The sequence below is a fragment of the Camellia sinensis genome, chromosome 6 (assembly GCF_055761805.1).
Source record: "Camellia sinensis isolate YWXY chromosome 6, ASM5576180v1, whole genome shotgun sequence".
Classification (NCBI taxonomy): Eukaryota; Viridiplantae; Streptophyta; class Magnoliopsida; order Ericales; family Theaceae; genus Camellia; species Camellia sinensis.
The window spans coordinates 128923481-128943397 of NC_138966.1; the positions used below are offsets into that span (position 1 = coordinate 128923481).

The 19917-nt window shown below is 32.5% G+C and overlaps 1 protein-coding gene and 1 long non-coding RNA gene across 2 annotated transcripts; both read left to right on the forward strand.

Moving 5' to 3' along the window:
- The first annotated feature begins 4352 nt into the window (after positions 1 to 4352).
- Positions 4353 to 11108, forward strand: LOC114281400 (uncharacterized). Its single transcript, XM_028223844.2, has 2 exons — positions 4353 to 4649; positions 9455 to 11108. Exon 2 carries the CDS (start codon positions 9674 to 9676, stop codon positions 10934 to 10936), a length of 1263 nt encoding a protein of 420 aa, XP_028079645.2. The 5' UTR covers positions 4353 to 4649; positions 9455 to 9673; the 3' UTR covers positions 10937 to 11108.
- Positions 11109 to 13321: 2213 nt separating this feature from the next.
- LOC114286308 (uncharacterized) lies at positions 13322 to 19587 on the forward strand. Its single transcript, XR_014333039.1, has 4 exons — positions 13322 to 13632; positions 17635 to 17723; positions 19210 to 19255; positions 19468 to 19587. It is a non-coding gene; the product is annotated as an uncharacterized LOC114286308 (long non-coding RNA).
- Positions 19588 to 19917: the final 330 nt, after the last annotated feature.

The window sequence follows — 19917 nt, forward strand, 5'->3', positions numbered from 1 at the left end:
AAGGCTAATATGAGTTTCTAAACTTCTCATTGTCATTATTTTTGAAGACAAAAAAGTAGAGAGAGTGAGAAAGAATGAGAGAATTTGTGCTCAAAGAAGGGAAAAGGGAGAATTGTTCAAGAATTGCTAGGATTCAAAGGAAATTGAGAACTCTAGATAAGAATCATGCTCTTCAAACTTTGCATCCACGCCATTAGTGTAGGAATTCAAGAAGGAAAGAAAGATTAAGTCAAGAATCAAGCTAAGATTGAAGAATTAAAGCTCATACATGCATGCATGCATATTTCATGGCATTTTGAGGTTGTTCTCTAAGAATTCTCACATGCATGGTGTTATTTGTGTTTAAGGTTGAGAGTTTAAGATGGTTTTATACTTATCACTTTATGTATTTAAGTTTTGAAAAGAAAGAACTTCCATTCATTACATGCATGTTATGCAAATGGAGTTTTAAGTGTAAATTTGAATGATTGGCATGCTTTTGGGGCTTGATTCCATGAATTAATTTCCATTCCATGTTTTTGTTTAATTGTCTAAATGTTTTCTTCAAATGTGGCCCAAAAGAACAGGTTTGAAGCTTTAAACTCATGTTTTGAACTCATAACAGAATTCTAGAATTTCCATAATTTCGCTTCATTGCTCAAGCGCACTTTGCATGCTCCAAGTACTTTTGCAGTCGAGGCAGTTGGCTCGTGCAACCAAAGTTTCGCTCGAGCGAACTCACCTTTGCAAGGTACATGGCTCGAGCAACCACAAGTTAGCTCGAGCATAAAAAGAGAGCATCTGGTACTTTTGCAGACTTTGCAAATCGCTCGAGCGACCAAAGCTTCGCTCGAACGAACTGTTCTGTTTTTTGAAATTTTGCTAAGTATTTCAAAGTGCATAATTGTATCCTCATTCCATCTTAGGCATTTTTAAGCCATGGTTTAGACTACAATAATAAGGATATGAATTAGAAACACACTAAGAAAGAAATGTAATAAGTTAAGTGTATTCAGAGTGTATGCTTCAATATGTATTTGTCATGTGTTTATGTGCAGGTCACGCGCTATTATCCGACCGATCTGTCTACATTGTTTGTTCTGCTTCTGGAGCTATCTGTGAGTAACAACTCTGTAAAGCTATGTTTGACTATAAGTATTTTCTGACTGATATGATATGATCTGTTTTTTGAAATGCTATTTTGTGAATCACGAATGATTGTCCAATTTCTGAAATGTATTCGTGGCATCCTTAACATCATGTATATCTATTATATGTTACTTGGTACCAGGGTATCAAGTGGATTCTATTCATGGAACTGATTATGCATAATCAATTATATGATCAGCAAGTGGGTCTTATGACTACTTCATGTGAATATGGGTCTTAATGACTATCTGCTATGCATATGGGTCTTTATGACCAATTCAATCTGTTAGCGCTAATGGATGTACCATATATGACTGCTTACAAGTCTAAATAAGTATATGAACTTGTTTCTGATCTGAATTATGATTTCTGAATCTGTTATGGACATCATTCATAAATCCTTTACTTTGTTGCTATTTATTGGGCTCCAGTTCATTATTTATATTATGTATGTAGGTGATCAGGTGCGTGACCAGGCTTGAGACTTCCAGTCTGGATCTATTTTTGTCAAGCTAATCAATGCGCCTCACATGGAGGTTTTCAAAAGTCTTTGTGTTCAATGTTATGTTAAGTGAATAGTTTTGTTTTATTTTCTTTTCTTCTGTTTGGACAAGTTTATGGGTATTCTGTATGGAGTGCTAAGTCTTCTTTTTACTTATCTGTTTTTGAACTAATGTAAAGATGAGATCATAATATATATATATAAAGTTTAAAAATTTCTGTCTCATATAAGTCTGCACAACTCTATGGACTATTATATTCTTAATATTTGCTTCTGCTAGCTCCTTAATTTGCTAATCTATTTCAGAGGCCTTCGATAATCTTAGGATTATCGGGCGATTATGATGCTAAATCTATAGGGGCAGGTTTGGGGTCGTGACAACTTTTCACATTATTATTATCGACAATATCCCTGTCAATATGTCTATTCTTTGTTCATTCATCTCTTTCCTTTACTCAATCATTTTTTTCCTTCGTTCAATCATTTCCTATATAAATCAATCTTGTATTACTTGTGGCGGTAACAGTTATAATGATTATAGTGTTTAGCAATGGTAATGATATTTCACTATTTAAATACTAAAATTTTACAGTAAGGTTTACTATGAAATTAAGTAAAATTTTACTGTTGACGCTAGTTTCAACAGTAAAATTCGTCAACAGTAAAATTTTACTATTCTTTTTAAGATTAATTTTTTTTTTATTAAAAAGTGACATATATATCAAAAGTTTTATTATTTTAAAATTTGAAATATAAATTTATCCAATAAAGATATTTTCATAATAGTGATGTGTGTTGGTCTTTTTAAGAAAAAAGATTTGTGTTTATTATTAATACATGAAAGTTTTGTTATGAAGGAATTTTGACCAAATTCCTCTAAAATGAAGATTTGATTTTATTATCAGAGTGAAACCCTCGATTATTATTTTTTATTTTCCCAATATAATTTAGAATCATTCGAAATGAAATTAACTTCACTCCTGAGTTTGGGCTTCGTGACATTCATGTTGAGGGTGATTCACTCACTGTTGTGAATGTTAGCTGTGATGGTACGTATTTTCTCTCTCCTTTTGGTCACATTCTGCAAGGTGCTTTTGAGAAAGGTCGACAGTTCCAATGTTTTCATATTTTACATACGGCTCGACTTGATAATAAGATGACTCATGGATTGGCTCGAATGACATGTTGAATAAATGAGTTATTTAGTACGAATGAAAGATGTTCCTCTGTCTCTTTTGTCGTTAACTCTTCAAGAAGCTTTGTAATTGATTTTGGTTATCCAATCTAAAAAAAAAAAACTTCACTTATGATCATATATGTACATTAAAATCAAGGGAAAATATCATATCAATGGGGATTTTAAAAAAATAATTACAAAATAATGAGAAATTTTATAAAATATTAATAATTAAAAATTTAAACATTTTCATCAATTTATATTTTTTTTTAATACATCCACCAGAATGTAATAACCCCTAAAATCAATACAAAATATATGTTAGTATTAAAAAATTGAACATGATGCCTTGTTTGGTTTGTATCTAGAAATACAATTTTGAAAAAAATCCCGAAAATTTGTTTGGTTAAAATTTTTTGAAAAAAAAAAATTTCAAAATCACTTTTATTTACACATCAATCAATCATTTTTTCTCTCTCCCCTCTCTTTTTCTCACATCTTATATATCAATCAATTATTTTTCTCTCACATACATCTATTAAACTATAAAATAAAATTAAAAAAATTATTTTAAATTTCAAAACTATTATCAAAACATACCACCAAATAAGTATTTAAATTTTATAAACTCTTCTTAAAAAATTATTTTTTAAAATTGTTTCAGGCGGATATAAATTGCAATGATGTGAAACCCAGTCACTTGGGTGTATGCTTGTGCATTACGTAGGGGTGTTTTGAGAATTTGATTTTTAGTCACTTTTTTTAGATTTGTAGTAAAAGTTAAAAGCAGGGGTGTAATTTTGGCCCGGCCCATGTTGGGCCTTGCGGGCTCCCATCAAAAATCGGGTCGGGCCAGGCCACGAGCTAGAAAACTAGGCCCAGGGGTATTCGGGCTTTGGTCCGGCCAGTGGGTTGGGTCCTTGGGCTTGGGCATGGGCGGGCCTAAACAATTTTTTAATTTTTTTAATTTTTTTCCACCAAGATTTTATTATTTTCCATTAAAAATAACACTGGGCCTCGGGTGGGCTGGGCCGGACCACGCGGGCTGGGCCCATGGGCTAGGTTAGGCTTCAAAACGATGGCCCAAGACCTCGGGCTGGGCTTGGGCTCGGGCCTTAACGGGCTTTAACAGGTCGGACCTACCTCGGGCCGCCCGCGGGCCATGGGCCAAAATTACACCCCTAGTTAAAAGTTTGGATTTTTTTGTATTTTTTTTATTTGAGAAGTTGATTTTCAGCCATGGGTGAAATTACAATTCTATCCCTCATAGGTCAAAATATGTTACACGGATGAAGTTATAAATATTTTAAATTGAATGGGGATAATTTAATCATTTTATTGTGATTTGACATTATAAACAAATATTAATAAAAAAAATCAAAAGTAAACTTTTTACTAATTTTTCAAATCATTTGTCTAAAAAAAACAAAAGCTTAATTAAAAACCAAAAAGTCACTGTTCACCGTCTTCCCAAAATAGGCTTTATTGCACTACAAGTATTTTAAAAAAAAATTAAAAAATAAATAAAATTTGGGTGAAGTAGAATCAAAATTTTACAGACTTTTCCTTCTTCCACAAATTCATTCCCAATTCAATATACCAACAACAGTTTGAACTTGACGAACGGTTTCAAGTACTCTCACTTTGGGAAAACCCTAGTTCCTCAGTTTTGCTCTCTCTCACTCAACTCAGAAATCCCAATTGAACTCTTTGTGGCATGTCAGATTTGTAAGGTTACACCTCCGAAGCCTACTTTTTTGGATTGCAGCAGATTGAAGCTCAGTAGTTTCACTTTCTGGAGATTTTCTGCAAGGTTTCTCAGTTCTTTGCCCTTAAACTTAGGTAAGGCTATGACATTTTAATTGTTAATTTTTAGTTAATTTCAATTCTTGGTAAAGCTTATAGAATTCTTGTTCGGTTGAAGACACAATTTGTTATTGCTTTTGTTTAGAATGTTGAAAGACTTGATTGTTGATTTGTTACCAAATATTGTTGGTAAAGCTTATAGGATTCTTGCTGCGTTGTATTGTATTGTACTCATACTTGTGTGTGTGTACATACTGCAAAACATTTTTCATATATAAAATTCATACAAAAATCATCACAAGAATGACATGCCATTTTGGTAAATAAATTTCATTTTTATGGGTATTTTGTTTTAAATTAAATGGTATATACTATAAATTGAGCCACATCATTATGGATGAATATTTTTTGTTTGCATATATCATTACTCATGTATATTTACTAGAAGGTGTGCACATCTGTTGCTATAAATTTATATATTTATTTTATAGAGAAATACTAGAGATTCCTAAAAAATGACTCCTAAACTACCCTTCAGGTGGTAGGGGGTTAGGTCTTAGGTGGTTCATTTTTAAAACAATCAATAACTAACATGGAGTAGTCCACATCATTGTGGATAAACTTCGTCTGTGTTTGGTTAGGGGATTTGATGAGAGAAATAGAAAGGGAAAAAGAAATGTAATCCCACTTTTAGTTGGGTTATAACGGAAAATATAGGGGAAAAGAAAGTGAGAGAGAAATGTAATCCCACTTTTTATCTTCTTTTTCTTTTTCTTTTTTTTTTTGGGGGGGGGGGGGATAAATAAGCAAATTTATTAGAAAAGCATCCTGATGATGTAAAAAATACAAAAGTTCAGATGCTAACGTTGTGTTTGGTTGGGAGATTTGGGAAGGGATTTGGAAATAGAAAGGAAAAAGGAAAAGGTAGGTGAAATGTGAATAAAATATACTTGTATTTTACCTAGTTTCAAACATCTTTTTCCTTTTCCTTTCCAAATTATTTCCTAAATTCCCCAACCAAACATAGTGTAAGGGGAAAAAAATGCTAAGATATCAAATCGTTCCCAAACTCTACAAAAGCCAAAACATCTGAATCAACCAAACATAGGGGAAAAGAAAGTGAGAGAAATATGCAATCCCACTTTTTATCTTTTGGGTTCACTTTGGCTGTTTTTTTTGTCCATTTCCCAACTCAACAAAAAATAGCTTGGAATTCGAATCGTATCAATTCTTTATGCTTTCTTTCTATTTCCCTTATCAAATCTTCCAACCAAGAACAGCCTTAGGGATCATGTTTTAGGGTTCTCAAGTTTTATTATTTATTTATTTATGAATGTACCCGGTTCTACCCGTATCTTATTACTATTATTTTTTTAAAGTTTTGCCTTATTGGGATACCATAACGTATCTGTACCAGCACTCATACTTGCATCTATACTTCATTTATACATATATTTGAGAAACTTTGAACCTGCAATATTGATGATGTTTTGAAATTGTTTTAAAATGTGCATGTGTCCATAACTAAAGACACATTGTAGGTAAGCAAAAACCACTTCCTTTTGTTTTATGCTGACAATGAAGCTGATAACTTTAGAACTCTAAAATAAGACCAGTTCCTCAGAGAAAGAGAGAACATGGATCATCCAATCCCTCTTTATATGTTTGTGCTGGGCACCCCCATACGATTTGGAAATTAGTAGGGTTAACTATGTTAAGACTTTCTTAGCTAATGTCACCGTAATCCAAATTAAAGATTTGGATGTGAATATATTGAAAACGCAGATGAATATATGTGTGTGCGTGCGCACGCAATAAATATTGTAATTTAGACTTTTGTTTTCCCCCCCGACAAGGTGATGAAAATAATGACAAAATTCAACCTTGATTATATTACAAGCCTGAGATGCACGACTCGAGTGCATATTTTACATGCTAGGATTTTATCATAACAAAAGTCAATTGAAATCTTACATAATGGGGTTGTAATCTGCAAACATTAAATAAGACTATGACAATATTATGAGTGTAGTAGTCAGATCTTGTTTGTGCAATAAGAAATTAAATGGCCAAGAAAAATTTAAATATAAAACTGCTATCATATAAATATTTTTTTGGTAACATATATGCTTATGCACAACTTTCAACAAATTGGTGTCTATCGAACCATAAAAGTCTTAATAATTTTATTTACCAAAAACAAAAGGTCTTACTAATTATTGACTAGTTTACAATAGAGGGAAAAAATATATATATATATATATAGTATAAGATCAAACCTTAACGTGGTCTCATTTTTTCCCTTTCTATAGTTGATGGGATGCATATATATTCTAGTGTATTTCTCTTTTCTTTTTTTTTTCTTCTTTTTTCCATATCTTAGGTTGTTATAGATTTACACTGATTTAATTAGATATATGGATTTTAGAGTATGAGAGGCTAAAAGTGAAGTGTGAATATCATTTCCCAATATATATTTATACACATTAGAGGAAAAAGATACGCAATAACAAGCTGTCATAAGAATGGATACAAACAAGCCATCTATTATCTTATATGGTACTAACAAAACTTCCTAGTAGTGAACTGCTTTTAGTCATATACTCGTTTTTGTCACACGCATGAGACCATCAACAACGACGTATGAAAACCGTAATTTTCATGAATATTTGTATATTTTGTCTTGTATGTAATTGTAAATCTTTTCTATCATATCTCACAACTATGGTTAAAGTATGTAAAATAATGAATATGTAACCAGTATCCACTAGTTAATAAGAGAAATTAAGTTGACATTGAGCTCACAAGTATGACTGTTGTAACTGTTTATATTATGACAGAAAACTAATACGAAACATAACTAAAATGAAAAAAAAAAAAAATCATTAATTGGCTGAATAAATATGTAAATAATGAGATTTTAAATTATTGCAAGCAACATATTTAATAGCTTTTTGTGATAGTGATAGGGTAAGAAGAGAACCAACATTGTTGAGAACGTTGAGATCACATATATTAATTTTTATCCTCCTTCTACTTGATGTATTTTATTTTTATCCCCTCCAAAACTTGCAAAAGAATTGGGTTGTTTGTATGATGCAACATGATTGAGGAGGATTGTCACCTCAAGGTCCAAGAGGATCAACATTTAGGGGGTATTGTCTTTGCCCTTTTGGCTATGTTTGAATGGTAAGAATCAAAGAGAAGGAATGTGAATTTCATTTCCCAGAATCTCATTATTAGTAAAAAAAATTATTGTGTCAATATTATTCAAACATTTGGTTTAATCAGGAATTCTCTATGGGAAAATGATAAAATTTTAAATATTTTGACCCATCTACTCTTTTTTTTATTTTTTTATTTTTTTTTAACTCTTAAATAGTTTATAGTTCTCCAAGAATGGGAGATTACTATGGAGGAGTGAGAGGATCAAATTGCTGCTTAGTTTGAGAAAGTGATACAGCTTCAGTACGTAATCTCGTGAATCACTTTCACATTCCAATTTGTTCTAAATAGTGGAATCATGGAAACTCATAATTACGTTCTCATCCACCTTAAGATTCATGCCATCGAAACTGAGCTGTAAACAGCCATTACTTTTTAATATGGCATTGGATCAATGAGATTCTTATGGTTCCAGCTTATGGAGTACTATGGCTTCAAACATAGAACCCCTATTTTATTTGTGTGTATGTGTGACAGAGAGAGATAGAGATAGAGATTACAAACTTACAATGAATTGTGGTGGGTAGAGAGGACCAGAGCTTGCCCGTTGGCGATTACGACTACCCGGTAGTCCAACTATATGTATATATGTAAAATTAAGGTGATATATGTATATATACACACACACACACATAAGGACTTTATGGCTAAATAAACATTGAAGTGGTAAATTGCAATAGTTTTGTTGAAAAAAAGAGTGGCTACAAGAAAAGGGGCAGGCATATATATAGTTTTAGAGGGAACAAATGGAACAACTGTTTGAACACTATTGTCATGTTTGATTCACAAGATTAATAATGAGGTATTAATAATCCTATTAAATTAGTGTGGTATTCACTATCCAATTGGATTAATAGGATAAATTACTCATTGGATTAATAATCCCACCCCTATCCCATTACTAATAATCCTACAAATTTGTTGGATTAATTATCTATTGGATTAATAATCCTAAACCAAAATGTTAAAACAAACATAGGATAATTGGGCCCACGGATTAATAATCTCAATCCCATGCTCTAATCCATCCAATCAAACATGCCCTATAGGTAAATGGTAATTTTTTGAAAGATTGGGATGGGGCAGCTGCCCCTGGGCTTATGCTGCTGGAGTAATGCTCAGATACCTCAGTTTCTTACTGCATTTATGCTGTGTTTGGTTCATGGATTTGGATAGGGATTTGGATAGGGATTTGGAAAGGGAAAAGTCACCTACATTTCACTTCACCCATCTTTCCCCTTTCCCTTTCTATATCCCTACCCAAATCCATGAACCAAACACAACTTTAATATTTTGTTTACCACGTTATGTTGTTATGCATGGCATTACTCGTGCTGAAAACAAACAAATAAGGATAAATACACAAAAACCCCAAATACACAAAAACCCCAAACAAATTGAATTTTAGTTGTGCTTTGGTTATCCACTAATAAGTAAATGACTATTTATTGGGTGATAAAGTATAAACACCACAAACAAGTTTGTCCTTCTCTTACCCAAGCAGCAAGTAGTATATACTACCAAATGAATCGAAGTACTGTAATACATCTTTGGAAAACTGCTGCTATTATCTATGATGTTCAAAATGCATGAGCTTCCCTTAATCAATTTTGCAGTTCTGATTTCACACCAGCTGGGTTGCAATGGATGAGATTCCTAAAATGATAAGTACTGTGGGAAACAGTCCCCACAGTAGTGGAAAAGACCAAACAGTCATTTCCTTGGGAAGAGCACTATCACAAGGTAGAATGAAGTTGGAAGTCAAGCTCTTGAAGCAGCGAGCCAACAAGCAAAACTGAAGGAAGGACTTATTACACCTCCTCTTGTCATATCCTATGAAATCAGCAACAGGTCAGGCTGACTTGTTCTTCCCCCGGGATAACTTCATCAAGCTCAATCGGATGATAAAAAGATTAGATGCTGCTGCTGCTGCTATGGAGGAAAATGTGACTCATAATATTAATTTAGTTGAGCTAATTGAGACAGACATTCCTGCGGTACTGGAGGATGTTGACCGTTGTCTGGCCAAGTATGATTTTGACATCAACCTCTATTATGCAAGTCTAAAAATGGCTGGCATTGCTGTACAAGCAGAAAGGTATGAACTGATAAGTGGAGCAGAACGGTACAATTTTGCTATTCGCCAAATTTTACAGTGTGTTAAGGGGGAACTTCTTAAGGTGATTGGGATTTCTGGCCAAGATGCGGAGATGGTAACTAAAGACTTGGCAGATCTACCAGAGATGAGAAGCATGTTTGAAGTAGTCATCAGCGTCTGTGTTTCACAATGTCGAAGCATTAGTGAGGTCCAAACTCACATTGCAGAACAGATACATAGACTTGTAGTAACTGAAATTTCACTCCCACTAGATGAAGCACTCAAACCATACAAATTTTTACTATTTCTGCATTGTGACGATGAAAAGACAGATCTACACGACTTGAAAATCCCTGAACACGGATCAGTGGTGCTTCCATCTCAGACCATTGACATATATCAGATAATGCCCGTGGATCTTAATATAAAGACACAGGATCTTCTGCTACCATGGACGTTGTTCTGGAATAATGTTAACAATATTCCTGCTTCTATTATTGAATTAATGGCCTTACATTTAATTAAAGCATGCCACAACCATTTACTTGCCATCATTCTACTCGCAAGGGCCTTAAAATCTGTCACTAATGGTGGGGTCTGGAAACTGGCATTTCTAGAATATCATCTTCCAATCTTTCCTCCGGTGGAAGGTACAAGTGAATTAAAATTTGTTTGGGAACGCAAGAGCATTGTTAGAAAACATTGCATAAAACATTTATGCACTTCAGTCACTAAGGTTATAGAACTCAAAATATGTTCATTAGTGTCCTGTTGGATCGAGAATGATTTGATAAAAACAAAAACAGCAGGAAAGCATGTGCTCAAAGATCTTATCAAATCCTTCTTGTTAGAGAGGGTCAACAAAGGTTATGTTCGAATGCGAGAAGAAACAAGAGATGTACTCTTGAATCACTTTATTCCACATTTACATCCTCTGTATCTTAAGGATTATCAGAGGCACCAGAGGTTGCAGAGTGGGATGCGAAGGAGATATAGCTGAACAATGATCATCTGTCTGAGCTACCAGAGAAACCAAATTGCCCTTCTCTTGTAACACTGTTCTTACAAAAGAACTACAACCTTATGGAAATTCCTACTTCATTCTTTGAGTGTATGCCCATGCTTCGAGTTCTAGATTTGTCCCATATGAGCATAAAGTCTTTGCCAGCATCTATTTCCAGATTAGTTTCCCTCCAAGAATTATTTTTAAGAGGTTGTGCACTCTTAAGAGAACTGCCACACGAAATTGGAACACTTTCGAAACTCCTGGTGCTTGATCTTGAAGGAACTGAGATTATGTATCTTCCTAGGGAAATTTCAAGACTTGGATTTTTGGAATGCTTGAAAGTATCCCTTTATGGATATGGAAGCAGCTAAAGAGAAGGTAAGAAGATACACAAAAGGATTCCAACAGGGTTATTAGCAAGCCTCTGTGTTGAAATTAGTGAGCATTGATGTAAATCCAGATGATAATGAGTGGGTAGCTGATATAAAAGATGTTGCAAATGAGCTGTTTTTTCTAAGAAGGTTGATGACTGTAAAATTGTATTTTCCAGAAGTTGGACTACTGAAAGTATTCACGGCTGTACAAAATTTCAAATTTACTGTTGGCCATCAGAAGCAGTGCATCATATCTTACCTACCACATGAAGTTGAAGAAGAGTTGAAAAACAAGAAAATTACATAAAATATAGAAACGGCAAGTACATACCGATTGAAATCCAAAATGCACTCAAATATACTTGTGCTTTTTTCCTAGAACGACATTGGACTGTCAAGAAGCTATCTGAATTTGGAAATGAAAATATGGTTGAGCTGAAATTTTGCTTGTTGGTTGAATGCAATGAGCTTCAAACTATTATAGATGGAGGAGAATTCTGCACAGGAGGAGAATCAGGCGTTGATAAAAAGCTGGAACTGGGATCGCTAGAATACTTGGGTTTTCATTGCAAAATGAATTTGAGAAGCATCTGAGAAGGGTTGTCTATCCAAACTGAAATCCTTGGCCTTGCATACTTGTCTCAATTTGACTACTTTTTACAACAAACTTGCCTGGTAATCTAGATGAAAAGCTTGTAATTGAAGATTGCCCCAAAATCAACAGCCTAGTAAGTCAGGAATCTTCCTACTTTGAATCAAATCAATTTCTTCCAAGTTCGAAGGAAATATCACTTCTTGACCTACCTGAATTGGTTAGCATTTCAAGTTGCCTTTGCATTGCACCGAAATTAGAAAGGATTATCATCTATGCTTGCCCAATGCTTGAAAAACTTTCTCCCATGGAATTGTCCAGTAACGATCTAAAAGTGATCAAAGGAGAGATTGAACGGTGGGATTCATTGAAGTGGCATGAATTTGAGTGGAGTGGAAGACAAGATTATCTGGCTAGTATCTTTGTCGAACTAAAACGGGATGCAAGTTTGATGGATCAATTAGCAGAAAGTGGAAATTCACTACAAGGCAAGATTTGAAGCTTTTAAATATCCATGTAAGGTCTCACTATTTCTCTTTGCAGATAGTAGTATTTACTTCTCTAAAAGTATTTGTTTTATTATGCTCTCTTAAGACTACACTATAACAATTTAAAGATCCTATCTATTGCATTTTTTTTTTTTTTTTTGTTGAGTTTGATTTATACCTATATCTGCTTTGTGACCAAAAATTGTGTAACTGTTCCTTAGAAATGTCATTTTATTCACCAATCCTGAAAAAAACTTAACTCTGCTCATGTTATGAGGTCTTTCCGTAAAAAGTTGTCATGCAAGGAAATAATTGCCTTGGGAAAAAAATGACGTGTCCCACATTTACTAATGTTCTACTCAAAGTAAATCTTATAAATCTCAATCCAAGTCACCTAATCCGCTACATGATAGCTACAGTTATTGGGATTTAGTTCAAGATCTTACTCAATTCACAAATTACTTTTTGGTAATGCGTGGATTGATCGGAGCCAATCCATCACGGATCTACCAGGCACTCTTAACCAATAACTGAGTGACACATGGGGATAGTCATATTGTGTTGTGCACACCATATGTCGCCCCACTGATTTGAGGGTGATGTACTATAAAATAAAGATACAACCACAAGGTTTGAATCTGTGATGAGATCACAAATCGAGAAATAAAGGGTTACTGTGCCATCTCACCAACTTCTACTGGTTAACACTGTGATCTCATTTAATATATTTAATCCATGCAAAGTTAAATACACAACTAACTACTAAATAGATATAAAAATAGAACACTTATATAAATACCTAATATACATATACTTGAAATATAAAAATATTTAATGACATTAAAATGTGAAAATAATCTATAAAATCTATATAGCTCAGATTTTTGAATCCGGATGGGACTTTTGTCCCTTTGTCCAAATTTTGACCATTAGATTGATTTGATGGCTAAAAACATCTCACTCTCATCTCTTTCAACACACACTCTCTCAACACACACCCTCTCTCTCTCTCACACATTCTCCTCTCCTCTGTTCTGTTTTCAAATTTTGAACACACTCTCTCTCTCTCCCTCCCTCCCTCCATTGGAGCCCATTCCCGTGCTTCCCTGTCAAAACCCAACTCTTGCCGTGCTTCCCTGTCTTCATCTTCTCTCTTCCTCCCTCCCTCTCTGCCGTCGACAAGGGAGTCGTCACTGCCGGAACCGGACCGAAGTCTGTCCCCGGCCAAGCCAATATGTATGTATTTGTGTGTATATTTTGGATGTATATATATGTATATGTGTATATAGAAATCAAACCCAAAATGTTTGATGTATATGTGTATATGTGTATATAGAAATCAAATACAAAATCAAACCCATTTCAAACCCATCTGTGTGTATATATATGTATATATATGTATATGTGCAATGGGTTTGAAATGTTTGATATGGTTAATTTGAAATGTTTGATGTTGAACATAATTTTGATTTATGAAATGGGTTTGATTATTTAATGGGTTTGATTTATAAAATGGGTTTGAAATGGGTTTGATTTTGTAGGAATGAGACACGTACTGAACATGGGTTTGAAATGGGTTTGATTTTGTATTTGAAAAACATGATGCACGTACTGAACAGATGGGTTTGAAATGGGTTTGATTTTGTATTTAATTTTGTAGAAATGGGTTTGAAATGGATTTGAAAAACATGATGCAGATTTTGAAAAACATGGGTTTGAAAAGGATTAGATTTTGTTTATTTACTGTTCTGTAGATTTTGGCAGAAACCCTGTAATTGAGGGATGGGTTTTAGGATAGGAATGAGACACTGTTTGGCTCACTGATTGAGCGTTTTATTTATTTTGTTTTGTTTTACTTTTTCGAAAAGATGTGTTGAAGTGTTTTTTATTTTGTAATAGTGATTTTGTTTTTTATTATTTACGGTTCTGCAGATTATGTTTTTTAGTTGTGATAGTATGTTAATAGTGATTTTGTTTTTTATTTTGTAATAGCCATTATATTTGTTTTTTATTATGTGTTGAAAAGATGGCTCACTGATTTTGTTTGTTTTACTTTTTTGTTTTTTTTTTTTAATTTCTTAATAGTGTAATAGGGAAAAAAAAATACACAAATATAAAGGGTAACAAATGAGACTTGCATCCCTATAATTTTTTACTTACACCTCATAACAGAATCACTTATATCTCATATGTTTGTATTTTTTCTTTCTGCTTCACTGTTAAGTAATTCCCCCATTTTTTAAATATATGTACTATATGTAAATTATGATATTTATAAAATTAATCATTATAAATGTCATAATTGAATTCTTTTAATGTTGTAACTAAAAAAAAATTGAGTCATAATCAAATATTACATAAGACATACATAATCAAACTAATATTATAATTAATATCACAGTAAATTTAATTTAATTATAACTAATACCAGAATAGGTTATACGTAAACATTACAAACATCGTAATTGGTACATATGGTACATACCACAAGAGTGATGTGTATAATAGAATTTTCCTAAAGTATTTGGTAAAGTTTAATTATTGGATAACCAACTAGGTTTAGCTTAGTTGACCACTTCAACTTTCCTAAAGGCTTAATTCCTAGGGGAAGGTAATGTATTGAACTCTCTTCAGGGAAGTTGAATTAAGGAAATAAACACTTGGTACTTTGCAAAGGGCGAGGAGTCTGACTCCCATAAATACTAATAACTAACAACTAACTTTTGCCGATAAAAAAAATAATTTAATTATTGGATACTCTAAGCACATTATGTAATATTATTTATGTAGTAATATAAATTAATGACATAACCAAAAACCTTGATTATTTAATGGGTTTGATTTATGAAATGGGTTTGATGATTTATGTTGAACATGTATGTATTTGTGTGTATTATATATATCATTGTGAACACACCCTCTGTAATCTGATGGCTCTGTTTTTGAACACACACGTTCTCTTTCTCTCTCTCTCTCTCTCTCTCTCTCTCTCTCACACACACACGTACCCTCTGTAATAATGATTGTAACCAACTAGGTTTAGCTTAGCCGACCACTATAACTTTCCGAAAGGCTTAATTCCTAGGGGAAGGTAATGTATTCAACTCTCTTTAGGGAAGTTGAATTAAGGAAATAAACATTGGGTACTTTGCAAAGGGCGAGGAGTCTGACTCCCATAAATACTAATTTAATAACTAACAACTAACTTTTGCCGATAAAAAAAATAATTTAATTATTGGATACTCTAAGCACATTATGTAAGATTTATGAAATGGGTTTGATGATTTATGTTGAACATGTATGTATTTGTGTGTATTATATATATCATTGTGAACACACACCCTCTCTAATCTGATGGCTCTATTTTTGAACACACAAGCTCTCTCTCTCTCTCTCTCTCTCTCTCTCTCTCACGTACTCCTCTCATCTCTTTCAAATTTTCTTTGGGAAGACACTATGCTGTGTTTTGGATCTAATATCTAGAAATCTTTTTTTTCCCCGGCTAGAGCATCACCGTCACCGTCCCCAGTTACCCCTCTCTCTCTCTCTCTCTGTCAAGCCAATATGTATGTATTTGTGTGTATAATATATATATAATTTGCTTTTTGGATGTATATATATATAGATGTATATGTGTATACATATATATAGATGTATGTAATGGGTTTGAAATGTTTGATATGGTTAATCTGATATGGTTAATTTGAAATGTTTGATGTTGAACATGGTTTTGATTTATGAAATGGGTTTGATTATTTAATGGGTTTGATTTATGAAATGGGTTTGATGATTTATGTTGAACATGTATCTATTTGTGTGTATTATATATATCATTGTGAACACACACCCTCTATAATCTGATGGCTCTGTTTTTGAACACACATGCTCTCTCTCTCTCTCTCTCTCTCTCTCTCTCTCTCTCACACACACACACACACACACACGTACTCCTCTCATCTCTTTCAAATTTTCTTTGGGAAGACACCATGTTGTGTTTTGGATCTAATATCTAGAAATCTTTTTTTTCTCAATGAGTCAACTTGGAATTTTACACAAATTGTTAGTGTTATTGGGACAATTATATATGTTGTTTAATTATTGTTTTCTTTTTCTTTGATTCAACTAGGTCTTTCCTTGCTGGACTCTGTTGTTTAAAAAATTCAACTTCAGTGTTTCTTTCATTTGTCCTTTTAAATTTGTATATTAAAAAAAAAAAAACATTTGTTTAGTACAGTTAAGATGGTCACAATTGTTGACAAATAGGTTCTGTCATTAGAGAATAGAGAGATGAGCTCTTGCCAAATTTTGGCATTGTTATAATTTGGCACCAAAAAATAGCACATGAATTAGAAGTGTTGTTGCCAAATTTTGGCTTTCGCATGAAGGGGAAGCATACCATTAGAGTTGCTCCAACATGCAATTTCCATGTCATTTGAATCTTTAAAGCTGCTTTGCCACGTTCCAATATGTATTTTTTTTATTTATTGTGGGGTATAGGTTATTTGAGAAAATGGAAGTCATTGCCGCCACTGTTGATAGTAATAAACAAAATTGACATTTTTTTTGTGGTGTTTCTTTTGATAAATGTGTATGAATGTGCACTAAATCTGAGCATGTTAATGAATAGATATCGGAATGTATTATCAAATATGTAAAACAATTATATGTATTTGTTTACATGTGGTATAATCATAATAAGTTGCAAGTCTTCCCATTTAATAACTTCTATTGTGGACAACTTTTATGGCCTTAATTGGTTCCATATTAGTGTATCAGTTTTATGTTTTTGGGCCAAAACTTGAAAATTGAACTGCAAGTCCACATGACATTTGGTTATATATGATTAGGGACAATGCAAATATTAAGAATACAGATATCCCAAATATTGAATCAACTCTTTTATATATAGATGCGATTATGGTTACTTGATCTAAAATGGGTTTTGAAGATGGTTTTCAAGATTGTTTTGAAATGGGTTTTGAAGATGGTTTTGAAATGAGTTTTAAGATGGTTTTAATTTATAAAAGAGTAAGGATTGAATATGGTTTTCTTTTTTTAAAAATGGTTAAAGCTGATTTTAGGATAAGTTTGGAATTTTTCAAAAAGATTTGCTGAAAAAAAATAGTAAGGATTGGAGTACTCCTATCAAATTAAGTTTTTAACCAAGATTTCAATTGAATTTTATGAAAAAAGAAGAGTAAGGATTCGAACTATCATTTAGTTGTTGATGGATGGCAGATATTATTCTGAAGGGGAAGAAGACAGTTGCAGATGTTATGCCAATTGTTACAGGTCATGAGTGTGAAGAACTTTAGGCCGAACTCAAGGTATCCTATTGTTTATTTAGTTCAATTCATGTGTCTGATACGTATGTGTAATACCATATACATTTGATAGTTTGAGAGAGAATTGAATCTGAATTTAATCTGAATTGTTCTGGAGATGAATTATCCAGTTCGACCTTTTATCCCCAAGGTTTGAATTATTGGACCTTTGCTGTGTACTGTGATTTCTGCTTTACTTTGATTGTGCTTTCATTTGTATCCATTGAGTTCTGCTTTATTTATATGCATTTTGATCCCAATCTAATATGCATTTATAAAATTAATTTGAAATGTTTGATTTCTCACATGGTTTTATGTATCTGCCACATCCAATTGTGGGAAATTATTTTTAATGTTTATAAAATTATTTTTCCAACATCTATAGTCCTAGGGGTGTGGATAAACATCTACTTCTGATGTTTATACATAGAAATTATTTATGTATCTGCCACATCTACAGTGGCAGATAAACATCTATTGTGGAAACATCATCCAATGGGTTTGATTCTTTAATGGGAAATGGGTGTTGATTTTCTATGGTTTTGAAAAGCTTTTGATTGATAAAATCATTGGAATGAAGACTTAAGTGGGTCTTTCTGAGTAGATAATTCTAATTTTACATAACGAAACAGAGGGTGTTTTTTTAAAAAAAAAAAAAATTGGAAATTGGAAGAAGAAAAGAAACATACATTTTTTGTGTTGGATGGGTTTATTTTTTGTGGGTTGAGAAAAGAATGGGTTGGTTTTTTGTATTAATTTTTGACTTTTTAGCTAATGTTTCAAATTTAACCACTATAGATAGGAGTTAAATTAATCTTTTATTTTTATTTTTATTTATATATATATATATATATGATTATGGACGTATATATATATATATATATATGATTCCAAACCTCAAACCCCCTATTTATGTATGATTCCAGTATGTATATATAATATTGAGAAGCCATGTCTAAGAAAGCCATGTCTAACAAAACTTGTGCCAATTAATTAACAAACTGAAGTGGGTTTTTGCTTTCTAGGCAACCAAACAAAGGGCTTTTTTTTTTTTAATAAAAAAAAATGAAAAATTGGAAGAAGAAAATTAGAAACACAACTCCTTTTGGTGGCGGAAAATGATTGTTGGGTTATTAGTTTGTCATATGTGTGATTTTTTTTTCCAGTGTGATTTTTTTATTAATTCCTTGAATGAGATATTTTATCATATGAATTAACTGTGGATTTCAAAATGATTGATGATTTTTTATTAGTTTGTCATATGAATTAACTTTATAAATTTTGCAGTTCCATTTAAATCTCTTTTTGTTCAATTAAATTCAACAAAGCTTAAGCCATTGATAGGTTTGATTCCATTTAAGTATCTATTGATTGCTTCATTTGGTTTCACTTGGTGAATTAAAATAACTTTTGTATTTACATAAGTTATGTATTCCAAAACCTTTACTGGATTAATATGTATTTACTGAAGTCAACTTTTGTATTACAGGTTTTGGCAATATTAAGCTGGAACGACCTCTAACATTATGGATAATGTAAGTTGTCTTTTTTAAAAAAACCGGTACATAGATTTTAAAAAAACTTTTGTATTATAGGTTCTGATTATAAAAAAAAAAAAAAAAATTCTCATTTTTTACAGCTAGATGGAGACTTACAACGAACTGTAATATTCGTTCCCTTTACTCATCGTCTTATAAAATTTCATTTTGTGTACATATCAGCTACTTATTTGTTTTTGTATGTATAGGTTCAGTTTCTTCAACAAAGAAATGTCGGTGTAGTGATTCGTGATGAGCATGATTTCAATGTCGTTCGTATTTCTAATGTCAGCCCAAAAATCACTTTCGTATCATTTTTTTTTTTATTTCTTATACTTTGGTTATTTCTTAGACTTTGGTTATTTTTTAAAGGCAATGCAAAAGGAAAATGCATGTCCAGCGGTATAGTTTTTAATGGTTTTTATAAAGTGTTTTTTTTTTTTTTAATTGTTAGTTTTTGTATGTTTGTATTTTAAGCCATAATTGTAGAGTGTTTTGGAAAATGCATGTCCAATTTGTTTATTTTAAACCATAATTGTATTTTTATCTTTTAAACTGTGCACTTTTTTAAGTGTCTCCTGTATATATGTGTAAATTTGTACCACTTTTCAATGTGAGTGGGCAAAAATTTTGAGATAAGAGATAAAGAGAGGAGAGAG